The 20,643-nt window shown below is 44.4% G+C and overlaps 2 protein-coding genes across 3 annotated transcripts in view; both read right to left on the bottom strand.

Annotated features, from left to right (window-relative positions):
* Positions 1-5,862, bottom strand: part of Zbtb34 (zinc finger and BTB domain containing 34) — a 60,078-nt gene extending 54,216 nt beyond the window's left edge. The window contains exon 1 of the mRNA XM_045151920.1: positions 5,747-5,862. Coding sequence (XP_045007855.1) covers positions 5,747-5,781 — 35 coding nt within the window. The 5' untranslated portion in view covers positions 5,782-5,862. The remainder of the gene's footprint in view (positions 1-5,746) is intronic.
* A 1,222-nt stretch (positions 5,863-7,084) lies between these two features.
* Positions 7,085-20,643, bottom strand: part of Zbtb43 (zinc finger and BTB domain containing 43) — a 32,669-nt gene continuing 19,110 nt past the window's right edge. For both annotated transcript variants that reach the window (XM_045135649.1, XM_045135650.1), the window contains exon 3: positions 7,085-12,283. In XM_045135649.1, the coding sequence (XP_044991584.1) occupies positions 10,858-12,261 (1,404 nt within the window). In that variant the 5' untranslated portion in view covers positions 12,262-12,283 and the 3' untranslated portion in view covers positions 7,085-10,857. The remainder of the gene's footprint in view (positions 12,284-20,643) is intronic.

Genomic DNA, 20,643 nt, shown 5'->3' on the forward strand with positions numbered 1-20,643 from the left:
CTATTTATTTTTAATTGAGAACTTTATTGTATGAACATATTGCCCAATAGCCATATTACCATCAGGTTATACTAAAAACAATTTTTCTTTGTTCAAGGTAAGGTCTCACTCTAGTCCAGATTGATCTGGAATTCACTATGTAGTCTTAGGGTGGCCTTGAACTCACAGTGATCCTCCTACCTCTGCCTCCCAAGTGCTGGGATTATCACATTAGGTTGAACAAATTTTTTTTAAATAATTTTTATTTTATTTATTTATTTATTAGAGACAGAGAGAGGAGGAGAGAGTGAGAATGGGTGTGCCAGGGCCTCTAGCCACTGCAAACAAACTCCAGATGCATGTACCACCATGTGCATCTGGCTTAAGTGGGACCTGGAGAATCAAACCAGTGTTTTTAAGCTTCGCAGGCAGGCACCTTAACTGCTAAGCCATCTCTCCAGCCCCCGAACAAATTTTTTTTTGAAGCAAAATGTCCATGTTGGTAACTGGTAGGTAAAGACCCAAACGATCACCTGCACTGATTCTTTTATTTATTTATGTATGTATTTATTTATTTTTAGGGGGGAGTTCTTTATTTGTCTTTCACATGAAAACAGGAAATCTGGGGAGGGCCAGAGAACAAGGAGTGAACCAGCTGCTTTGATTTTTTTTCTAGTTGGAATGAGGGCAGCTGGCTCAAGACATGGGCCTGGGTCCCCACAGCAACATGGTGATTGTGACTGGACCAGAAGCAGTTTATTGAAGCACCATTTTCTACATTTTACCCCAAGCTAAGTAGGCTTACGGTTACATTGGAAAGTAACACTGTCTGGAATATTCTCCTTGAAAGCACAGAGAAGTTGACAACCTACACTGATTCTTTACTTTAGCACTGTGTAATGACTATAAAACAGAACTGTGCCAGGGATACCTCTTCAAAGACGATTGCACTGTAGTTACTTCCTGCCAGGTGTGATGGTACACGACTGTAATCCCAGTTTCTCAGAAGGCTGAGGCAGGATATAAAGTTCAAGGCTAGCCTGGGCAACTAGGTGAGATCCTGTCTCACCCAGTTGTCCAGGATAAGCGAGCTTGCTATGCAGGCATGAGGACCTGCACCCATGTAAACAGCCAGGCATGGTCACCCTCACCTGTAATCCTAGCAAAGGGGAACAGACAGAGAAATCACTAGGATAGCCAGTCTGTTTGACTGAAAATGGCATGAGCTCCAGGTTCAGTGAAATATCCTGTCTGAAGGAAATAAGGTAGAAGAAAATAGAAGAGAGCTCCCAAAATCTGCCTCTGGTCTCTGTCCACGTGCCCGTAGTGCATTCACATCTGTACCACACACAGAGGTCCTCCCCCATAGCCTATACCTTCTGATAAAGCGGCTCCCCACAGGGAGTGTGGGTGGATGCAGGAGGGAGAAGAATGAGTGGGTGGATGTGATAACCTCTTGTCAAACAAAAATAGGAATGTCTGTGAGGGATTTTCTAGATTAGGTTAGTTGTTTTTTTTTTTTTTTTTAAATTTATGAGAGAGAGAGAGAGAGAGAGAATGGGCATGACAGGGCCTTCAGCCACTGTAAACAAACTCCAGATACATGAATCACCTTGTGCATCAGGCTTCCGTGGGTCCTGAGGAATCAAACCTGGGTCCTTTGGCTTTGCAGGCAAATGCCTTAACCACTAAGCCGTTCTTCCAGCCCTAGATTTGGATAGTTGAGGTGGAAGGACCCATCCTAACTGTTGATAGCATCATCCCATGGGCTGGGGTTACAAACTGAGTAAAAAAGATAAAATGGTCTAACATGAACATGCATAACTCTTTGCTTCATGCATGCTCTTGACACTGCATCTTCCCTACCACAATGGACTAAGTCTCCTGAAATTGTGAGCCAAAATAAAGCCTTCCTTCCTCAGGCTGCTTTTAAAAAAATTTTTTTTTTTGTTATTTTTGTTTATTTATTTGAGAGAGACAGAGAGGGACAGAAAGAGGCAGATAGAGAGAAGGAGAGAGAATGGGCGTGCCAGGGCCTCCAGCCACTGCAAACGAACTCCAGACGTGCGCACCCCCTTGTGCACCTGGTTAACGTGCATCCTGGGGAGCTAGCCTCGAACAGGGTCCTTAGGGTTCACAGGCAAGCGCTTAACCGCTAAGCCATCTCTCCAGCCCATCAGGCTGCTTCTTGTCAGTTGTCTCAGAACAAGAAAGTAGTTAAAACAGATGACATGTACAGATTACAATACAGTGAAAAGTTCTACTACTGAGCTAAACTCAAAAGAAACTAGACAGGGCTGGAGAGATGCCTCAGCGGTTAAGGTGCTTCCCTGCTAAGATTGATGGCCTGAGTTCGATTCCCCAGTACCCACGTAAAGCCAGATGCATAAAGTGGCACCTGTGTCTGGAGTTTGTTTGCAATGGCAAGAGGTCCTGATGTGCCCATTCATTCATTCTGTCTCTGTCTCTCTCTCTCTCCCTTCCTCCCTGCAAATAAATAAATAAATAAATAAATAAATAAATAAATAAATAAGGGGGGGGACTGGATTACTAAAAGTAGTATGAATTAGGAGGATGAGCATTCCAGGAAGGAATCAAAATTATTTTTGCAGACTCAAATGACAGAAAGTCTTCCAGGAGGACACAGCTTTTTTTTGTTGGGGGCGGGGGAAAAGGATGAGTATTCAAGAGAAAATCACCTATGCAAGAACCAAGATACAGCGGCCATGTCCCAAAGGGAAGCAGCAAGGGAGGACGGGCTTGAGCAGTTGTTAGGTGCCCTTGCATGGGTGCAGTGGGTGATAGGATCAGCTCTGCTTAGAGAAAAAAGAGCAATGAAGAATAGGTAACTAGGTGTGGAGTGAAGGCTGCTGGGAGGGAGAGCTGTCTCAGAAGCTAACAGGAACAGGGTGAGCTTACCAACCCACACATAAACAGGCTCTGCAAGTACTGAGCCTCATAATCTCCTGGAGATAATTCCCAGGACAGTGGCCACAAAAGTTTGTGGCCTTGGGCTCTTGCTCACCAGCAAGTGTTTTCAACGATGAGCTCCCTGGGCTAGAATACGGCTCTTGAGCTGATTTTTTTTTTTTTTTTTTGCCATTGTTGTAAAACAGTATCCCACCTTGCAGGGCTGTGATGGGTGAAGACTGAGTCCATGGAAGATGTTTCCAACAGTGGGGGACACAGCTGCTACCAGCAAAGAGTAGGTTAAGCCCTAGCAAACTGAAGTTACTTTGGTCAAAAGGAAACAGGGTCCCTCTCACTCATTTTCCCTGGAGACGGCTTAATGAAACTTTTATCTTTCTTTCCTTTTTTTTTTTTTTTTTGAAATAGGGTCTCGCTCTAGCCCAGGCTAACCTGGAATTCACTAGTCTCAGGGTGGTCTTGAGCTCATGGCAATCTACCTCTGCTTCCCGAGTGATGGGATTAAAGGTGTGTGCCACCACGCCCTTGATATAATAATTTTTTTACCAGTCTGAAAATCACCAGGCTCTTCACACCTGAGGATAATTTATACATAATGCATTCTGAACCCAAGGGATCCAAGTGAATAGCTACTGATGCCTGAAGTTCAACTTCTTAGACAAACTCAACAGCCGTAGGAGGACCCAGCGGCACCCACTGCCTCAGGCACCAGGATAATCCCAGGCTGCCCAGTGTTAGAGGCCAGCCCAGTGCCTTCTGAGTATGGAAGGATGAACACTTTTGTAAAACTCATGTCAGATATAGACACATCCCTGCTGGCCTAAAGAAGGGTTTTGTGTTTTAGTTGAGGTATTAGAGATCCAAACTAGGGCCCTGCATACGCTAGGCAAGTGATCTACCACTGGTCTAGGTACCCACGTCCAGGACAACTGGGGCTTTCCTGAGGGAGAAAACCTCTCTCCAATAAAACTCAAGTTCTCACCCTTTCCTGCTACATGTTGTGGCCTGGAAGGAAATTCTTTCTACCTCATGATTCTGTAATAAACGAGTTAATCCAAATACTTAACACACATTCAGCACAGAGGACTTAAAGCGGATTTCACTCTGCAACCGCAATACCTCTTATGCCAATTAAAGCAGGTATGATGTTCAGTGAGCTGAGTGGCTATAAATATATAGAAATGCAGTTCAAAAAAAAAAAAAAACCCCAAAAAAACAGAAAACCTCTGCTGGGCATGGTGGTAAATGCCTTTCTTTAATCTCAGTTCTCAGGAGGCTGAGGTAGGAGGATCACCACGAGTTCGAGGCCACCCTGAGACTACATAATAAATTCCAGGTCAGCCTGGGCTAGACCTCGAAAAACAAATAAACAACAACAACAAAAAAAATTTTAAGAGCTAGGCATGGTGATACATACCAGTGAAGCTTGGAATCACTTGGCTTTATGAGTTCAAAGCCAGCCTAGGCTAGACAGCAAGACTGTATCAAAAGCAAGCAAATCAACCAACCAACCTTGCAAGGGCTGGGGAGATGCTCAGTGGTTAGAAGCAGGCATGAGGCCTGGTGATCAGAGCTCAGCTCTCCAGAGCCCAAATAATGCTGTACCCAAGCAGCATAAACAACTGTAATCCCAATTTACCCACGGCCATGGGAGGAGTCAGGAGAATAACAAAGCTTGTGAGCTAGCTGGTGTGGCATTCACAGTGGTAAAGAAAAAGTATGGAACAAGGCGGGAGAAGACCAACACTCGGAGGTTATCCTCTGACCACCACACGCGCACTGGTCACACACCACACTCAGATAAATCTAAGAAAATTCCCCTTGTATTCTCCAAAAGTTGCTTCACATCATGGCACGCTACATAAATGAGGCTACATGAGCACTTTTAGGACAGCTCAAGGGCACCTTGCCATCATTTTAAAGCCTTCCATTTCTGGCTAAGCCTGATCCTGCAGGGACTCCAGTAGCATTCACGGATTTGGCATCCATCCATCGTGACTGGAGTGCCGCACAGCTGAGAATCTTTTCAGAGAACCCTAATAAGTGAAATTTTATCACGGCATTGCTGACCCCAAATTAACAAGATGGGTGGTTCTGGAGGTAGCTTTTCGTGTCCATTCATCAAGGTTAGTTGGGATATTAGGCAGCCCAGTATGCTCTGGGGAGTAACTAGTACCTTATTAAGTTATAAATACATTTAATGGCTTTAGTGCTGGTTTCTATTTTAGAATATAAGGAAGAAAAAAAATGAAACTCATAATCACTTGAAGCTCAGTAAAAAGCCTCTATTTTTATAATGTGTATTTACCCACAATATTGCCTATGAATTATCTTTTTTATAGTGCTTGTATGCTCCCTCACATGGGACAGTTGTTACTCTCCTGTAAGTGCATAAAGCTACTTTCAAGGTTCAATTGGATCACTTGCTTAGGAAGAAATGAAAAGTGGTACGAGATTTTTAAAAAGTCAAATTGTTTGGTTTTGATTCAAACTAGCCAAACCAGTTCACAGAAAGACCAAGACTTCTCTCCCCACCCCCTCCCACCATTATGGTTTCTCCTTAAGGCAAACATCTGCCTTTTCCCTGCCTGTCCCTGTCTTCTCACTAAAAACTTTAAATTGGGGGAGGGGAGGGGCAGGTTTGTTATTTGTTTTGCCCAGATGCTCATGGAACCCAGGGCCTCACTGTATTAGGCAAGCATTCGACCACTGAGTTATACACCTAGCACTTCTAAGACCATGTGAGCTGTCTTTATCCTTCATTTATCTGCCCTGAGAAAGAATGTTACTTAAAATCATCACCAAGTAAAATCTCTTGTTACAGCACGTTTGAGCTTACCTCATTTCCAGTTGCTGACCTGCTCCTGCGTCCATGGACTGGGCAAACTGTAGGGCTGTGTACCCTCCAGCTGCCCAGGGCTGAGGAGGCTCAAGGAATGCTTCTGTGGCTTTGTGGGAAACAGTCCCCGAGCCAGCTACTAGGGAAGCTAAATAAACCACACAGGTGCTATAAGCTCCATCTGGGTAACACCCCTCACATCCCACCCCCTTCTGTTCCCAACGCACCACCCCTTCTCTTCCTTGCACTCCCGCACTGCTCTTTCATTAGCCTCAGGGAGGATGTGTGCTCTAACTCCTGCTTCCCAGGCCACTGCCACACTGCTGGCCACCAGGGTCTCAAGGGGCCCCAAAGAGTTGGCAGAGAGGGTCAGAGGTCATCAAGGGTAATGCTGCTTGCCCCTGGTCAGAACTGATGGGCCTCACCTCAAGTAACGTCTCAACAGGACCTTTCAGAGCGACCACTTCTTCCCCATCTAGAGGATAGCTAAAGGAGCCAGGCAATCTGGAGCTGGCTTCAAAGTCAGCAACAGGGAGGGGGATCGCCTCACAACAAACAGTGGTAACAGAAGGTTTGTGTGGGAAGATGGTTCAGTTTGGTCTAAAACAAGCAGTGTCTCTGGTAATGAGCTGTCGTTAGGAAATACGTGGGGACTCTGAAAGCCGCTGCTGCCGCCTTTCTAGGGTTGGACTTTGCAGGAGGGGATGCGAGAGGGCAAAGCAAGGGGAGGCAAAGACCAGCCGGCAGAGCAGTCCAAAATCCCCCAGTGCTGGCAGTCACAAGACCTGCTCCTGAATCTCAACCCGGCTCTGCACTGCTATGCAACTCTGAAAATACAGCTGGCTCATAGATGAGGGACTAGCTGGGGTGCCTGGGGACAGACACCGGACAGTGAAACACCTGAGGGCTGGGAAGAACAGGGGTCATGGTCATCCCTGGGCTTGAGGGGACAAGGGGAGAGCATGGTACCAAACCTCAGAAGTCCCCTGACTGTAGCTGTGACCCCCAGCAGACAAGTCCAGCCACGTCAACCTACACCAGAGCCTAAGCTCCAACTTCGCCCATGAGTGCCTCCCCGGCTCTGATGGATCCTAACCAGCGCCAGGACAGAACCCCAGAGGCCAGCCTCCCAGAGCCATGCGCAGAGGGAGGAAGGAGACCTGGGCACTCAGAATACTCGGGATGGCAGGGTTCTGATGTCACCAGACACTCACTGCCAGAGGAGTCAGACTATTTGGTTTTTCCTTACAAAAGGCCATGGCCTAACTTCATTCTTAAGCAGAAAAGGCCGCAAGGAAGACAAGTCATGGTCATCTACTCAAGAGTGAAGAACAAAACTTTTACAAAATTGACAGATAACATTTATTAAAACATGTCATACAAAAGGGCTTTTTCTCTTCTATAAGAAGAAAATATTAACCAGGAACATTCAGTGAAGTAAAACCATGCTGTACACGGAAGACAGCAATTATATAAAGACAAAACTATTCAACTTTTGCAACACAGGCATGACATTTCACAAAGTATCAATAAGATATGCACCTAGTGACAATGTTTATCATCAAATGGTTCTGTGGCCCAAGTCACCTCACTTGCATAAATAAAGTAGCTTTCTGGAAGAAACATTGGGAACCTCATCAGGAAAGACTGTAGCAGCAGCTGCTGACATGACACAGGCTTTGAGCAAAAGAAAAAATATAAATCACATTTGCAAAATATGTTCCAGCATCTTCCCATAGGGCACTATCAGTAGAAATCTGAAATAAGAAACTTGTACCTTTAAATATGTAAATAGCAAAGAAAAAAATAACATGAATTAACCCTGGTTTCACTGGATAGTCAGTCACCCATGAAAGCAACCAAAATTACAAAAACTTAGCGGCACTGAAGGAGCAAGGGTAACACACCCTTGACGTGGGCATTCCTGAAGTGTCCGAGAGCAAGACAGCAGGGATTTGGGGGAGGCCCCTGTCTAACCATACTTGGGCAGCAGCACTCCAGTTCAGGGACCGCAGTTCTGCTCCACCTCAACTTCCCGTCCACACAAGCTCCAGGAGTGCCAGCCACTGTAGGAAGGGCCTGAAGCTACCCAGATAGCAAGAAGCCTGCCCAGGGTCAGTGTTTTCAGCAAATGCCTATTGCAGTGGTCAGGGAACCCCATCGGCAGCCTCTTATGAACAATGTCTACAAGGGTTCAGGGGCAACCTAGAGCACACAACAGTCAGTTACCACATTCTGTCTGTGGCTGGCCCCTATGGGTCACTGGCATCTAAATGCATGGTGCCTCTGGAATGGTAATGCCACTGGTGGTGACTTGAAGCTCTTTCCTACTGAGATTCCTACTGAGATGGTAGAAAGACCAGTTAAGACTCAGAGTAGGAGCAAGCACCTTGGTTGTAGGCCACTGAACCAATCCCTGAAAGACTGTTTGGAAAGCACTGCCCACAACTATCCACTCTTTGGGAAGTTATAGTAAGCGTTTCCTAGAGCTGTGTGGAGGCCGAGGGGAGGAACTATCAACTCCAACCAGGGGAAAGGGTGGAAGGAAGGTAGGAATGCAGAAACTTGCACTTTCAATGTCCAGACTAAGGCTATTCCTTGGCTTCCGGAACATGGCCAGCGTCTGACACTCAATTACCTCATAAAATCTGCCTGGCCCAATGGCCACAGTGCTGCTGGATAAAAACCTCTGTCACCATGGAGGACAAGGGTGCTGATTCAGCGAAACTGAAGGACCATGACTTTTGTACAATATTTTTATTTTACCTTGCAGATTCTTCTCCCTGTGTGTCCCAGAGCTCATCGGAATGCAACCTTTAATGAGGAACAGCACAGGGACCATCTCAACAGGCAGAAAATGTTTTGCTAATACCATGAGAGCACTGATGAAACAGGATGCCTTCACTGCCTTAGTGGGGAAATTAGTAGGAACAATAAAATAATTTCTCCTCACATACACTGTAGGATTATACCTAAAACCTGCTGGTCTCTAACAAGAGCAAAAAGAAGTGAGGGCCAGGCGTGGTGGTGTACACCTTTAATTCCAGCACTCAGGAAACCAAGGTAGGAGGATCACTGTCAGTTTGAGGCCAGCCTGAGACTACATAGTGAAGTCCAGGTTAGCCTGAGCTAGAGACCCTACCTCAAAAAACAAAAAATAAAACAAACAAAAAAAACCCCATAAACCCACCTTGACTGTACAATCACTTCTGTCCACTTCTGTCAGGTACACAGAGAAAGGACTGTGGGCCAGCAAAGGTTCAACACTAAGAGAAGATCTGAATGTGGCAAACAACCCAGAGGTAATATCTAGTTTCTAGGTTTAGAAAACAATATGTAGATATATATTTATAATAATAAAGTTTTTAAATACAAAGTGCTTCTTCTATATCGAGAATGATACAGTGTTAGTGAATAGATCCCTGTTTTGTAACCTTGATTACAAGAGTTAACTGGCAAATAAATATTTTCCATCCTCTTTCTAGACAATGTTTAACCTAGGTGATAGCTTGAAGGACAGAGGCCACGGCCAGTTAACATCTATCACATTAGAGCAAAGCCAAACTTTTAAAACATCCAGCCTGGGCTAGAGTGAAACCCTACCTCGAGAAACAAAAACAAACAAACAAACAAACAAACAAAATGTCACCCCAAATTCAAGAAAAATTATTTTTATTTTAAGGAAAAAGGGTTCTACCTCAAAGTAATACACCAGTAAGTGTAAAGAAAGATGACATAATAGTAACTCCCTGTCCTGCCCTAGTAATAGGCTCAGGCGTGTTGTGCAGCTTAGAAGCATTCTGAATATGTGCCTTTCCACCCTACAACACTTGACCAATGGGCAGGAAAGGCTGCGCAAAGAACCCCCAGCTTTCTCTTTTGCCAGGCATACAGCTATCTGGGTGTGTCAACTTGTGCTGCTTCATCCACAGTTGAGAGCACGGATCTAGACTGTTCTGCTCACACCAATACTCTGTTCCCCCTGTAAACACACATCCCAGCACTCACAAAGAACTGCCACTGTTAGATCAGTGTACCCCTTTAAACAGTACCTGCCCCATATATTCTCCAACTTACTCTTTTCTTCTAAGTAGAACCTGCCATGTGTAAGATTCTGCTTCTCTCAGCTCTCTCTCTCACAACGGGGGGTCACTGTAGCACTCAGTTCCCAAGCCACTCGGTCAGGCATTCAGACTCAGCCCCATGAACTATGGTCTGACTGTCCTTGTTGGGAAGCACCATTAACTAAGACAGGGCTATAGCTGGGGCACCCTTTTGTACCATAATCAGTCACAGCAAGCTGGACAAATCCTAGCCAGAGCAGATCCCACTGCATGGATACTGTAATTAAAGAAAGGGACTTGGGGTGACAAATCAACTAGAATCACTCATCTCTGGCACCCAAGTAAATTCCAACTAGGTAAGTAGTTCAAACTCAGTTTAATACTAAATACAAAACTGTGCCTTAACATGAGTTTGAAACATTATGACAATGGCATCTGACAGAAATTGAGGCTTTGTACTATAAGTTCATTATTTCGGACTTAGAATGTCACCCTCCTAACATTTCCATAGCTTTAATTAGAATACCCTTTAGAAAGGAGCGTAAATTCCTCATCCTAGAAATCACATTACCTGTAGCTTTCGTATAAGTAACAAACATTTTGTTCAGTGATGCAGCTACCAGAAGAAATCCACATTATCTAAGTAGAAGAGCAAAAATAAATTTAAACATGACCTTGAACACATGAGTGATCGAAAACTGCTATCCCCTGAAGACGAACTGGTGGGATGGAGTCCAGTCCCAAGTGCAGGTGTCTATCACGGAGTCCACTTGCCTCTATCACAGCTGGCTTGAAGGTTTCCCTTGCCAGCTGGGCACTGGGCAAACTTATCCCCATCACTCATTCCAGGCCAGGACCAGAACATACAAATTTGAGGAATTAAATTTTTTAATTGGCCTACTTAGAACTGGTCTTTCAGAAATATCTTTCTTTTTTTTTTTTAAGCTTCTCTCATAATAGCAAGTAGCACGCATCATCTGTGCCCAGATTTGCATTAATTACCATAGTTTATTTCTGTGCATGCCACTCAAGGGACAGACCCTATTTTTAGTTAGCCTCCGTTGTCTTCTGCTCAGCCTTCGCAGCCTCGTAGGACTTGGTACAGGAAGTCACGTGCCTGTGGAAGCTGTCCCTCCACATAAACCTCTTTGCGCAGATACTACACTCATAGGGCTTTATGCCCGTGTGGATTTTCATGTGGCCCACGAGGTGGTGCTTCATTTTGAATTTCTTCCCACAGACACCACAGCCGTAAGGCCGAAGTCCGAGGTGCATGCTCATATGTCGGTCTCTCTGACTCTTGTGAGTGAAACTTTTCCCACACTGACAAGGATACAGCTTGTCGGTGGCAGAGAATCCCAAGTGGGAAGCTTCTTCTTTGATCCCCGTTACCATCTCAATATTCTCACCATAGCCTGCGGCGAGGGCAGCCTCCTGCCTGTGCCCAATTAGATTCCCATCCGACCTCTCTCCAGAAAATTCTTCCATGGAGGAGCCATAGAAATCCACCTGCTCATCATAATTGCTTTCATCAGCCTGCTCATCAAACTCTGCCTCCACTTTCTTTTCCCCGACGTGAAAGTCCTCCTCCACTCCTGAAGGCTGGACCGAGTGCTTTATCTGCATGGGGTCAATAGACTCCGTGACCTGGTGCTCATCGTAGGCTGTGTGCACATCCATGCCCTCACAAGCCTGCTCCAGGCGCTCAGGCTTCACGTGGATCCAGCGTTTGTGAGCCATTATGCTGGGCTTGCTGTACATGGGCCGGGTGTAATGGAACTCGGCACTGTCACTGGCCCCCTCTTCCCCATCTTGGCTGGCCATCTCAGTGCTCAGGCGGTCATGCTCTGTGGATGAATTGCTGGGCAGGTACTCATGCTCAGTGAGCTGGGATGACAGCTCATCTTTGGTGCTTTCCTCCTCATTCTCACCATCCCTCAGTTCTTGGGCTTTGGGGAAATCCGCATGGCCCCCAGAGCCCAGCTCAAAGCTTTCTACCAGGCCATTGTAACTACTGCTGCTTGGAGACTGGTGGTCACTGCTATGATTTAACTTTTGACAAAGGACTGTAGGGTTACCCTCTAGAACCTCTGTGCATTTGTCCACAACATGCCACATCTGGAGGAAGCTGGCTGCTGTCAAGTAACTAACAATTTCTGGAGCAGGCATTACTAGGCGTCCCGTGTAACTCGATAGAAGGATGTTCTCAAACACTCTTGGGTTCATCACATCAGGCAGAACAATCCTCCTGCTATTCTTCAGGAGCACTTGGTCACAGAAGTAGGGGGAGCTGGCAGCGAGAACGGCTTTGTGTGCCCGAAAAATGTGGCCTTGGACAACAATGGAGACATCACATAACTGTCCTTGCTGGCGCTGCTGGTTTAGTTTCTGCAGAATGGTGCTGGAAAAATCAGGAAATTCTACTCGAAAAGAGTTTGTTCCAGACTCCATTTCATCCCAGTCTTGTCTGGTACTGAAAGAGAAAGAAAAGTTAATACTAACCCTAGCCCAAAGGAACTTAATATGACCTCTTACCATCACTAAGACAACCAGGACAAGTCCAAAGTTCTTTTGCCTATGGGCACCAGTGGGCAGGGGATTTGTTCCCTGGAGCAAGGCCTGCAGGTGTGACTGTGCCAAAATCAGGAGCCACTTACCACCCTCTGCAATGTTAACTCTTGATTTTGCTGCTATGCGTATAGTGAGAAAACAGTAGTGACCACATCTGTAAACCACACAAATCCCTAAGCAAAACAAAACAGTTCAATTAAAGCAAACACAGCTCCTATCAAAACAACTGAATTTTAAGCCTCAGTCCAATTCACATTTGCCAAGTTGCAGTGAGAGAGGGAGAAAAGAATTGTGGGAAAAAGGCTGGGGTATAGTTCAGTGCTAGAGTATGTACTTGGCATGTGTGAAACTTCACGTTCTATCCCCATCCTTACTCCAGAAGAAAAGGCTTGAATTGTGGGAAAAAGGAAATGAGTATGCCAAAGACTCTGGGGCAGAAATGAATCAGGCCACTGCAAGGAAAGAAAGGGGACTACTAAGCTAGAGTCCAGGGAGGAATTGAGGAGCACAGGAGCTGAAGCTGGAGCTGTGGGATCAGGACAATTGTGCCTTTGGTCTTTTGGTAGCAAAGGACACACTCACTGATACTCTACCAGCTGGGAGATTTTAGCTCCTCAAGAACTTCTGACAACCTGAGGCAGACAGACTGAGACTACAGTGATCCTACCTGCTCACCTCCCAACTGATGAAAGCCTTACACAGACTGATCAGGATGAGTATCATCCCTGTTGAACAGACTGAATTAGATGAAAAAGTTATGGTAAATCATTAGGGACTGCACGGATTGCCTACGCTGTTCCTATCAGTGCGCTTGATGACAGCTATCCTAACAGCACAGATCTGCATAAACTAGAGCAACAGCTAGAGAGCCTGCCAGAGAAGTGGACAGAAACACCTACAACATGTGCCACTGCTGTCTGAAACTGCTCAATACTGCAGCCAAACAGCAGCAAACACCATGCTTTCTATGTATGGTATAAAGAACCAGGTAACACAAACAAAGATTTTGTCATCCTTGAGAACAAACTAATGTATCTTGAGCAGCTACTATTATGCCAGGGACAGTAAACCACTTTCTACTCAGTGCTTCCCCAGCCCTGGGGAGTGAGCTCAGGGCCCTGCACATGACAGACAAGCATTCTACCACTGAGCTATTATATTCTCTAATTACTCTGCCAATGTAGGGCTTGATAGTCTTAATTTCAGCTATTTTAGGTAACTTTCCCAAGGTCAAAAACTCATTTTAATCAAGCTGAGATATAAATCTAGGTCAGTATAATGTTAAAGCCTATAGTATTTTCCCCATCACATCACCCTGCCTCCTTAAGTATGTCAGAATTCTAGAACAAAATATTAATTTATGGGCTTTCTGTATCTCAAAACATTTCATAGTAACTAAAAAACAGGCCTTGATGCTGTGTGTGGTAGCACATGCCTTTATTACCAGCACTTGGGAGGCAGAGGTAGGAGGATCATCATGAGTTCAAGGCACTCTGAAACTACATAGTGAATTCCAGGTCAGCCTGGGCTAGAGTGAAACCTTACCTCAAAAACCAAAACCAAAACCAAAACCAAAAACAGGTCTCTAGAGGCCCTGGCATGCCCATTCTCATTTTCTCTCTCTCTGTAATGCAAGTAAATATTAAAAACAACAACAACAACAACAAAAAAACTAAAAAGGCCATAAAAGAAACTATGTATAGTTTCAAAAGGAAAAGGTGACCATATGAATGTATAGCCTGTATGTCTGTATGTAAATTCTTTTTTTACGATATTTATTTATTTATTTGAGACAGAGAGATGGGGAGAGAGAGAATGGGCATGCCAGGGCCTCTAGCCACTGCAAATGACCTCCAGAAGCATGCCCTCATGTGCATCGGGCTTATGTGGGACCTAGAGAATTGAACCTGGGTCTTTAGGCTTCACAGGCAAGAGCCTTAAGCCATCTCTCCAGCAGCCCCCCCCCCCTTTATTCTTTAAGGTAGGGTCTCACTCTAGCCCAGGTTGACCTGGAATTCACTATGTAGTCTCAGGCATGTGCTACCACACGCAGCTCTCTATATGTAAATTCTGAGAATTATGAGGGATGAACAGATTTCCACACTGTAGAATTTTGGTTTTGACTGTTTAAAGAGAGGGAGGACAATGAAACTGTACATAAAACAATTTATAGAAAACTATAAAAATTTTCTATTATTTATTCCTAGTCTCCAAATAAAATTAACCATTAACAGCCAGGTATGGTGGCACATGCCTTTAATCCCAGCACTTGGGAGACAGAGGTAGGCGCATCACCATGCATTGCAAGGCCTCCCTGAGACTACATAGTGAATTCCAGGTCAGCCCATAGTGAGACCCTACCTCGAAAAACAAATAAGCAAACAAACAAAAATAGGTCCAGAACCTGCTTTTTACTTTGTACTTACCTTTTGTCATTCAATATATCTCAGAGGTCTTCCCACATTACTCCACAAAGAGCTACTCATTCTGTTTAGTGGCCCCAGAGCCTCACAGTACAAGAATATGCCCTAATTTAAACAGCTTTCATCATACAGAATTTCAGTTGTCAGAGTTCTTAAATTATAAGCGATGTTACAATAGATATGAATTGCAAGGTCACAAGGCTTTGCAGCTGATATTGCCAAACTGCTCTCCGGAGTCACTGTGCTCCAAGTCACATCCTCACTAACACTGACAGTGTCTACTTCCCACACCCTCACCAGACTTGATGTTAAACCAGAAGGTTTTTTTTTTTTTGGTTGTAAATCTCCTAATGAATAACGCATGATTCACTGCTATTTGAATCTGTATCTCCTTCATTATGATGAGACTGACACTCTGTATGAAAATTCTGGTGGTGACCACGCATGGTCGTACATGGCTTTAATCCTAGCTCTTGGAAGGCTGGGGCAGGAAGATCACCATGAGTCCGAGGCAAGCCTAAGCTAGTGAGACCATGCCTCAAATAAATAAATATCACTGGTGATTTGTACTCTTTTCTATAAGTTACCTATCCTTTGCTGACAAACTGGGCAAATACTATTGGCTTAGATTTGATTGTTTTAAGTTTAGGAGATCAATTTTACCACACGTGGGAACTGGGATATGGTTATACATCCAATCCAATCACTATAGAGTCTGGTATCACCAGGGTAAGAAGATAGCTTAAAGTCAGGCATACTATTGTTCTCATCTACTGAAATCATCCAAGTACGTGAAAAAATTAGCTTGAGTTTTAGATTCTAAAGAACAGTGTTAGCTAAAAGCCATGAGCTTTAAGAAGTTATATTCAAGGGCTCAAGAGATGGCTTAGCAGTTAAGATGCTTGCCTGCAAAGCCAAAGGGCCCAGGATTGATTCCCTAGGACCCACGGTTAACCAGATGCACAAGGGGGCGCATGTATCTGGAGTTTGTTTGCAGTGGCTGGAAGCCCTGGCATACCCATTCGCTGTTTTTCTCTATCAAATAAATAAATAAAAATAAAATATTTTAAAAGTTTTACAATCACGTATTTAAAAAAAAAGCCAGGCATAGTGGCACATGCCTTTAATCCCAGTACTCAGGAGGCAGAGGCAGGAGAATTACCATGAGTTCAAGGCCACCATGAGACTACATAGTGAATTCCACGTCAGTCTGGACTAGAATGAAACTCTACCTTAAAAAAACAAAAACAAACAAAAAAAGAAGTTATATTCAGTGAGACAGGGTCAAGTGAAGAGAGGTATTATCTGTGCAACTCTAATTTCTGCTGGAGGCTATTCTGGCAGAAAAGCAGCAATCCCCACAGAAGACCAGTAATACACCCTCATTTGGTGGGCCCAGAGCTGAAAGCCAGGGGACCAAGGGGCAGAAAGGACGGGTGTTACAACTTGGTAACATTCAGAAGTGGGTGGGATTAGGATATTAAAGGCTGCATATTAACCCAAGATGATGTCGTCATCACCTGTCAGCTGGGCTAAAGAGACAACAGAGACGCTTGTCCTACAGAAACAATTTTAGCAGCATTAAAAAAACACTCAGAGCACAAACTCTTCCCAGAGTGCCTGAAGGCCTATCCTGGAACCCAGCCAATCCATTCAAGCTAAGCCCTGGTGCCACTACAGTTCCACCCTACATCCAGCTTTAGAACTAAACTGATTCTAAGAGTATTCAAATATACAAAGAACTCCAAAACACCCATGTACTGAAGGGCAGAAGTTCAGACCTGAACAGAATGTTCCAAGAATGCCTCACACTAACATGGGCTCTGCAAGTAGATTCTACAATATCTAAAGGAAGCAATGCTGAGGGCTAGGCGAAGAATTATCAGAGATGGCATTTCTGAATCTGATTGTTTTTCACAAACTTCATGAAAACACCATCACTATGTTCTTGAGGAGACAAAACAGTAGAATGATATGAAGAACTTACTGAATAAAGGCAGGGCACAAGCAACTGACATGGAGCAGAAATTTACACAGGACAGAGAAACATCAATAAATCCTCCAAAAATAAATGCATAGGAAATATTTGATTACAAAGTAAAATAAAACTAGACATATTAAGAGAAAAGGGAGGGCTGGGGAGATGGCTTAGCAGTTAAAGGCACTTGCTTGCAAAACCTTGTTGGCCTGTGTTTAATCCTCCAGTACCCACATAAAGCAAGACACTCAAAGTGGCAGATGTGTTTGGAGTTCACGTGCAGCAGCAAGAGGCTCTGGAGGGTCCATGTCCAGGCATGTCTCTCTTGCAAATAGATAAAAATATTCAAAAAGAAAATAAAAGGAAGCAGGAGGCAAGGGGGTCAAATAGGGAGACTGCTAATTTTCTATCAAACCCTGGCATCCCAATGTGACAATACAGGGAACAGCTGCAAGCCAAATTCATCCATTAACAAAGAAAGAACAATTATGCCACATGGCACTCCGCTTTGCTTACTCTCTCAGAGGTTAAGTGTACCCTGAGTGTGGCATAGGGCAGAATGGAGTTCCTAGTCCTACCACACTGAGGGTGGGAGCTATCGCAAAATCACCCCTAGAAGCCCATTTCATGAGATTGCCCATGGCTTGCTTCTAATAAAGGCACACTTCATTACCTGCGCTCCTCCTGCAGGGGACAGAGAAATGGGGGACAAAGAGCTGATAATGAGGGACTCCCTGCTTAAAGTGGGTTGGGTGTTAATTGTGGGCATGGGGCAACAGTGATCACTTTGGGATAAGGTGTCAAACATGGTTCAGGAGGTGCATTGTCTGTCGAGAGTTACAGCAGGAGGAAGACTGAGGTGGAGGTACAAAGCCTCAACAAGTGTAGTCTGAGTGAGGACATCAACAGTGATCTGGAAATAGAGGAACTTGAGGGGACCTGTGGAACTGACAGACAGGAAGCTACAGCAGTTCAAGGCACAAGACACCATCAAAAAAGTAAAGCTGGGCACTGGGGCTCAACCCTGTAAGCCCAACACTCAAGAGTCATAGACAGCAAGATTACCAGAAGTTGGAAGAGAGCCTGATTTACACAGCTAGCAAGTTCCAGGCTGGTTAGGGCCACACAATGAAACACAACTTTAAAAAGCCAAAAAAGGAGCTGGGCGTGGTGTGCACACTTTTAATCCCAGCACTTGGGAGGCTGAGGTAGGAGGATTGCTGTGAGTTCGAGGCCATCCTGAGAATACACAGTGAAATCCAGGTCAGACTGGGCTAGAGTGAGACCTTACCTTGAAAAAACCAAACCAAACCAACCAAACAAACAAACAAACAAAAAAGCCAAAAAAGGAAACAGAGAACCTACAGAAAGGGAGAAGAACTTGTATTCGGAACAGATATACAAGTGAACATGTAATTAGTAATAAAAACAACCCAGTGGACATTTCTCCCAAGGATATGTTCAAATGACCAATAAGCTCATGCAAAATGTTTGCACCATTAGTCATGATGAAGATGTAAATCAAGGCTAAGAGGGCTGGGATGCAGCTCTGTGGCAGAGTGCCTACTGAGTAAGTACAAGGTCCTGGGTTCCAAGTACAACACTACAAAAAATATAAATGAATAAACATTAAATAAATACAGCATGCCTTTCTCATCTATTAGGATGGTATGACAAGTGAAACAGACACCAACCACTGTCAGAAGTGTGTGTGGGGATGAATTAGAACCTTGTATACACTGCTGGGAAGCATGGAGATGGCACAGCTGCTACAGAGAAGGGTTTGGAAGTTTCTCAGTTACACAGAGTCATCATGAAGTAACTCACAACTCTATTGCTGCATGTGTATCCAAATGAAACAAAAACACATGATGTCCACACAAAACTTACCCACGAATATTCCTAACAGCATTATCCGGAAAAGCCAAAACGCAGAAACGAACCAAGTGTGCATCAAGTAACAGCTGGATAAAATAGGGGAGGCCTTGAAAACATGCTAGTGAAAGAAGCTAGTGCCGTGAATGCAGCTGAGTGGAAGAGTGCCTGCCTACTATGCAAGAGGCTCTGGGTTCCATACTCAGCACCACAAAGAAAAAGAGAAGACATGGGAGGGAGAGAGGAGGGAACAGACACAAAAGGCCACATTTTGTATTATGCCATTTACATGAAATGTTCAAAATAAGAAAACTTAAAAGACAGACAGATGGGGCTGGAGAGATAGCTTAGCGGTTAAGGCCCTTGCCTGCAAAGTCAAAGGATCTCTGTTCGATTCCCCAGGACCCATGTAAACCAGATGTACAAGGTGAAGCGTGCATTTGGAGTTCATTTGCAGTGGCTGGAAGCTCTGGTGTGCCCATTCTCTCTGCCTCTTTCCCTCTCTCAAATGAATAAATAAAAATATTTTTTTTAAAAAAAGACAAAGAGTAGAGGAGTGGCTGACAGAAACTAGAGGTACAGAAAATAGGAAGTGATTAAAAATTTCTTTCTTTTAGGGAAGTCATAAATTCTACACTGATGCCAGGTGTCGTGGTTCACGCTTTTAATCATAGCAGTTGGGAAGCTGAGGTAAGAGGATCACCGTGAGTTCAAGGCCAGCCTGGGCTAGAGTGAAACTCTGCCTCAAAAAAAAAACCAAAAAATTATGGAAAGCCAGGTGCCTTTAATCCCAGCACTCAGGAGGCAGAGGTAGGAGGATCGTCGTGAGTTCAAAGCCACCTTGAGACTACATAGTGAACTCCAGATCAACCTGAGCTACAGTGAAACCCTACCTTGAAACCTACTTCCCCAAAAAGAAAATTATGGAGGCTGTAGAGATGGCTTAGTGGCTAAGGTGCTTGCCTGAGAAGCCCAAGGACCCAAGTTCTATACTCCAGATCCCACATTAGCCAGATGCACAAAAGTGAGACAAGCATAAGGTTGCACATGCCCACGAGGTGACACAAGCGTCTTGAGTTCAACTGCAGTGGCTGAGGCCCTGGTGCCCCAATTCTCTCTCCTCTCTCACTGTCTCTAAAAAAATCATGTCAAATGTTTAAAAAATGTTAAAAAGCCCTAGGGGTGTAATATCTGCTAATGTCTGGATAAGTGTATATACTATGCTTATCAAACTGTCCAGTAAGCACTTCTCTTAATATTCATACCCTTATATTAATGCTACTCTCACTTTGGGTACAGAATCTTCTCTCTTCAGATGGCAGTGACCTTGGGATGACTCAGAAGATATCATGGTGCTGGAAAGAAGTGACTAGAGTACCGAGTAACATCTCGATAACACCTTCCAAGGCTCGGGGTCTAATGCGGAAGAGGTGGTGGAAAGAATGTAAGAGCCAAAGAAAGGGTAGGACTCCTTACAACGTGTTCCCTCCAGACATAAAATGGCCTTGATATCCATGACCTCATAGTGCCTGACACTATGTTCACAAGACCATCATAAGAGGAGGGAAAGATCACAACATCAAAATAAAAGACTTATTGAGATGGGGAAGGGATATGATGGAGAATGGAATTTCAAAGGGGAAAAGGCGGGGAGGGTGGGTGTTACCATGGGATATTTTTTATAATCATGGAAAATGTTTTAAAAAATTGAGAAAAAATAAAATAAGATTAAAAAAAAATGTTAAAAAAAAAAAAAACTGCTAGAGTGAATTCCAGGTCAGCCTGAGCTAGTGTGAGACCCTACCTTGAAACCAACCCCCCCTCAAAAAAATTATGGGGCTGGAAAGATGGCTTAGTGATTAAGGTGCCTGCCTGCAAGGACAAAGGATCCAGGTTTGATTCCCCACTACCCAGGTAAAGCCAGATGCACAAGGTGGCACATGCATCTGGAGTTCATTTGTAGTGGCTAGAGGCCCTGGTGTGCCC

The sequence above is a fragment of the Jaculus jaculus genome, chromosome 1 (genome assembly GCF_020740685.1).
Source record: "Jaculus jaculus isolate mJacJac1 chromosome 1, mJacJac1.mat.Y.cur, whole genome shotgun sequence".
Classification (NCBI taxonomy): domain Eukaryota; kingdom Metazoa; phylum Chordata; class Mammalia; order Rodentia; family Dipodidae; genus Jaculus; species Jaculus jaculus.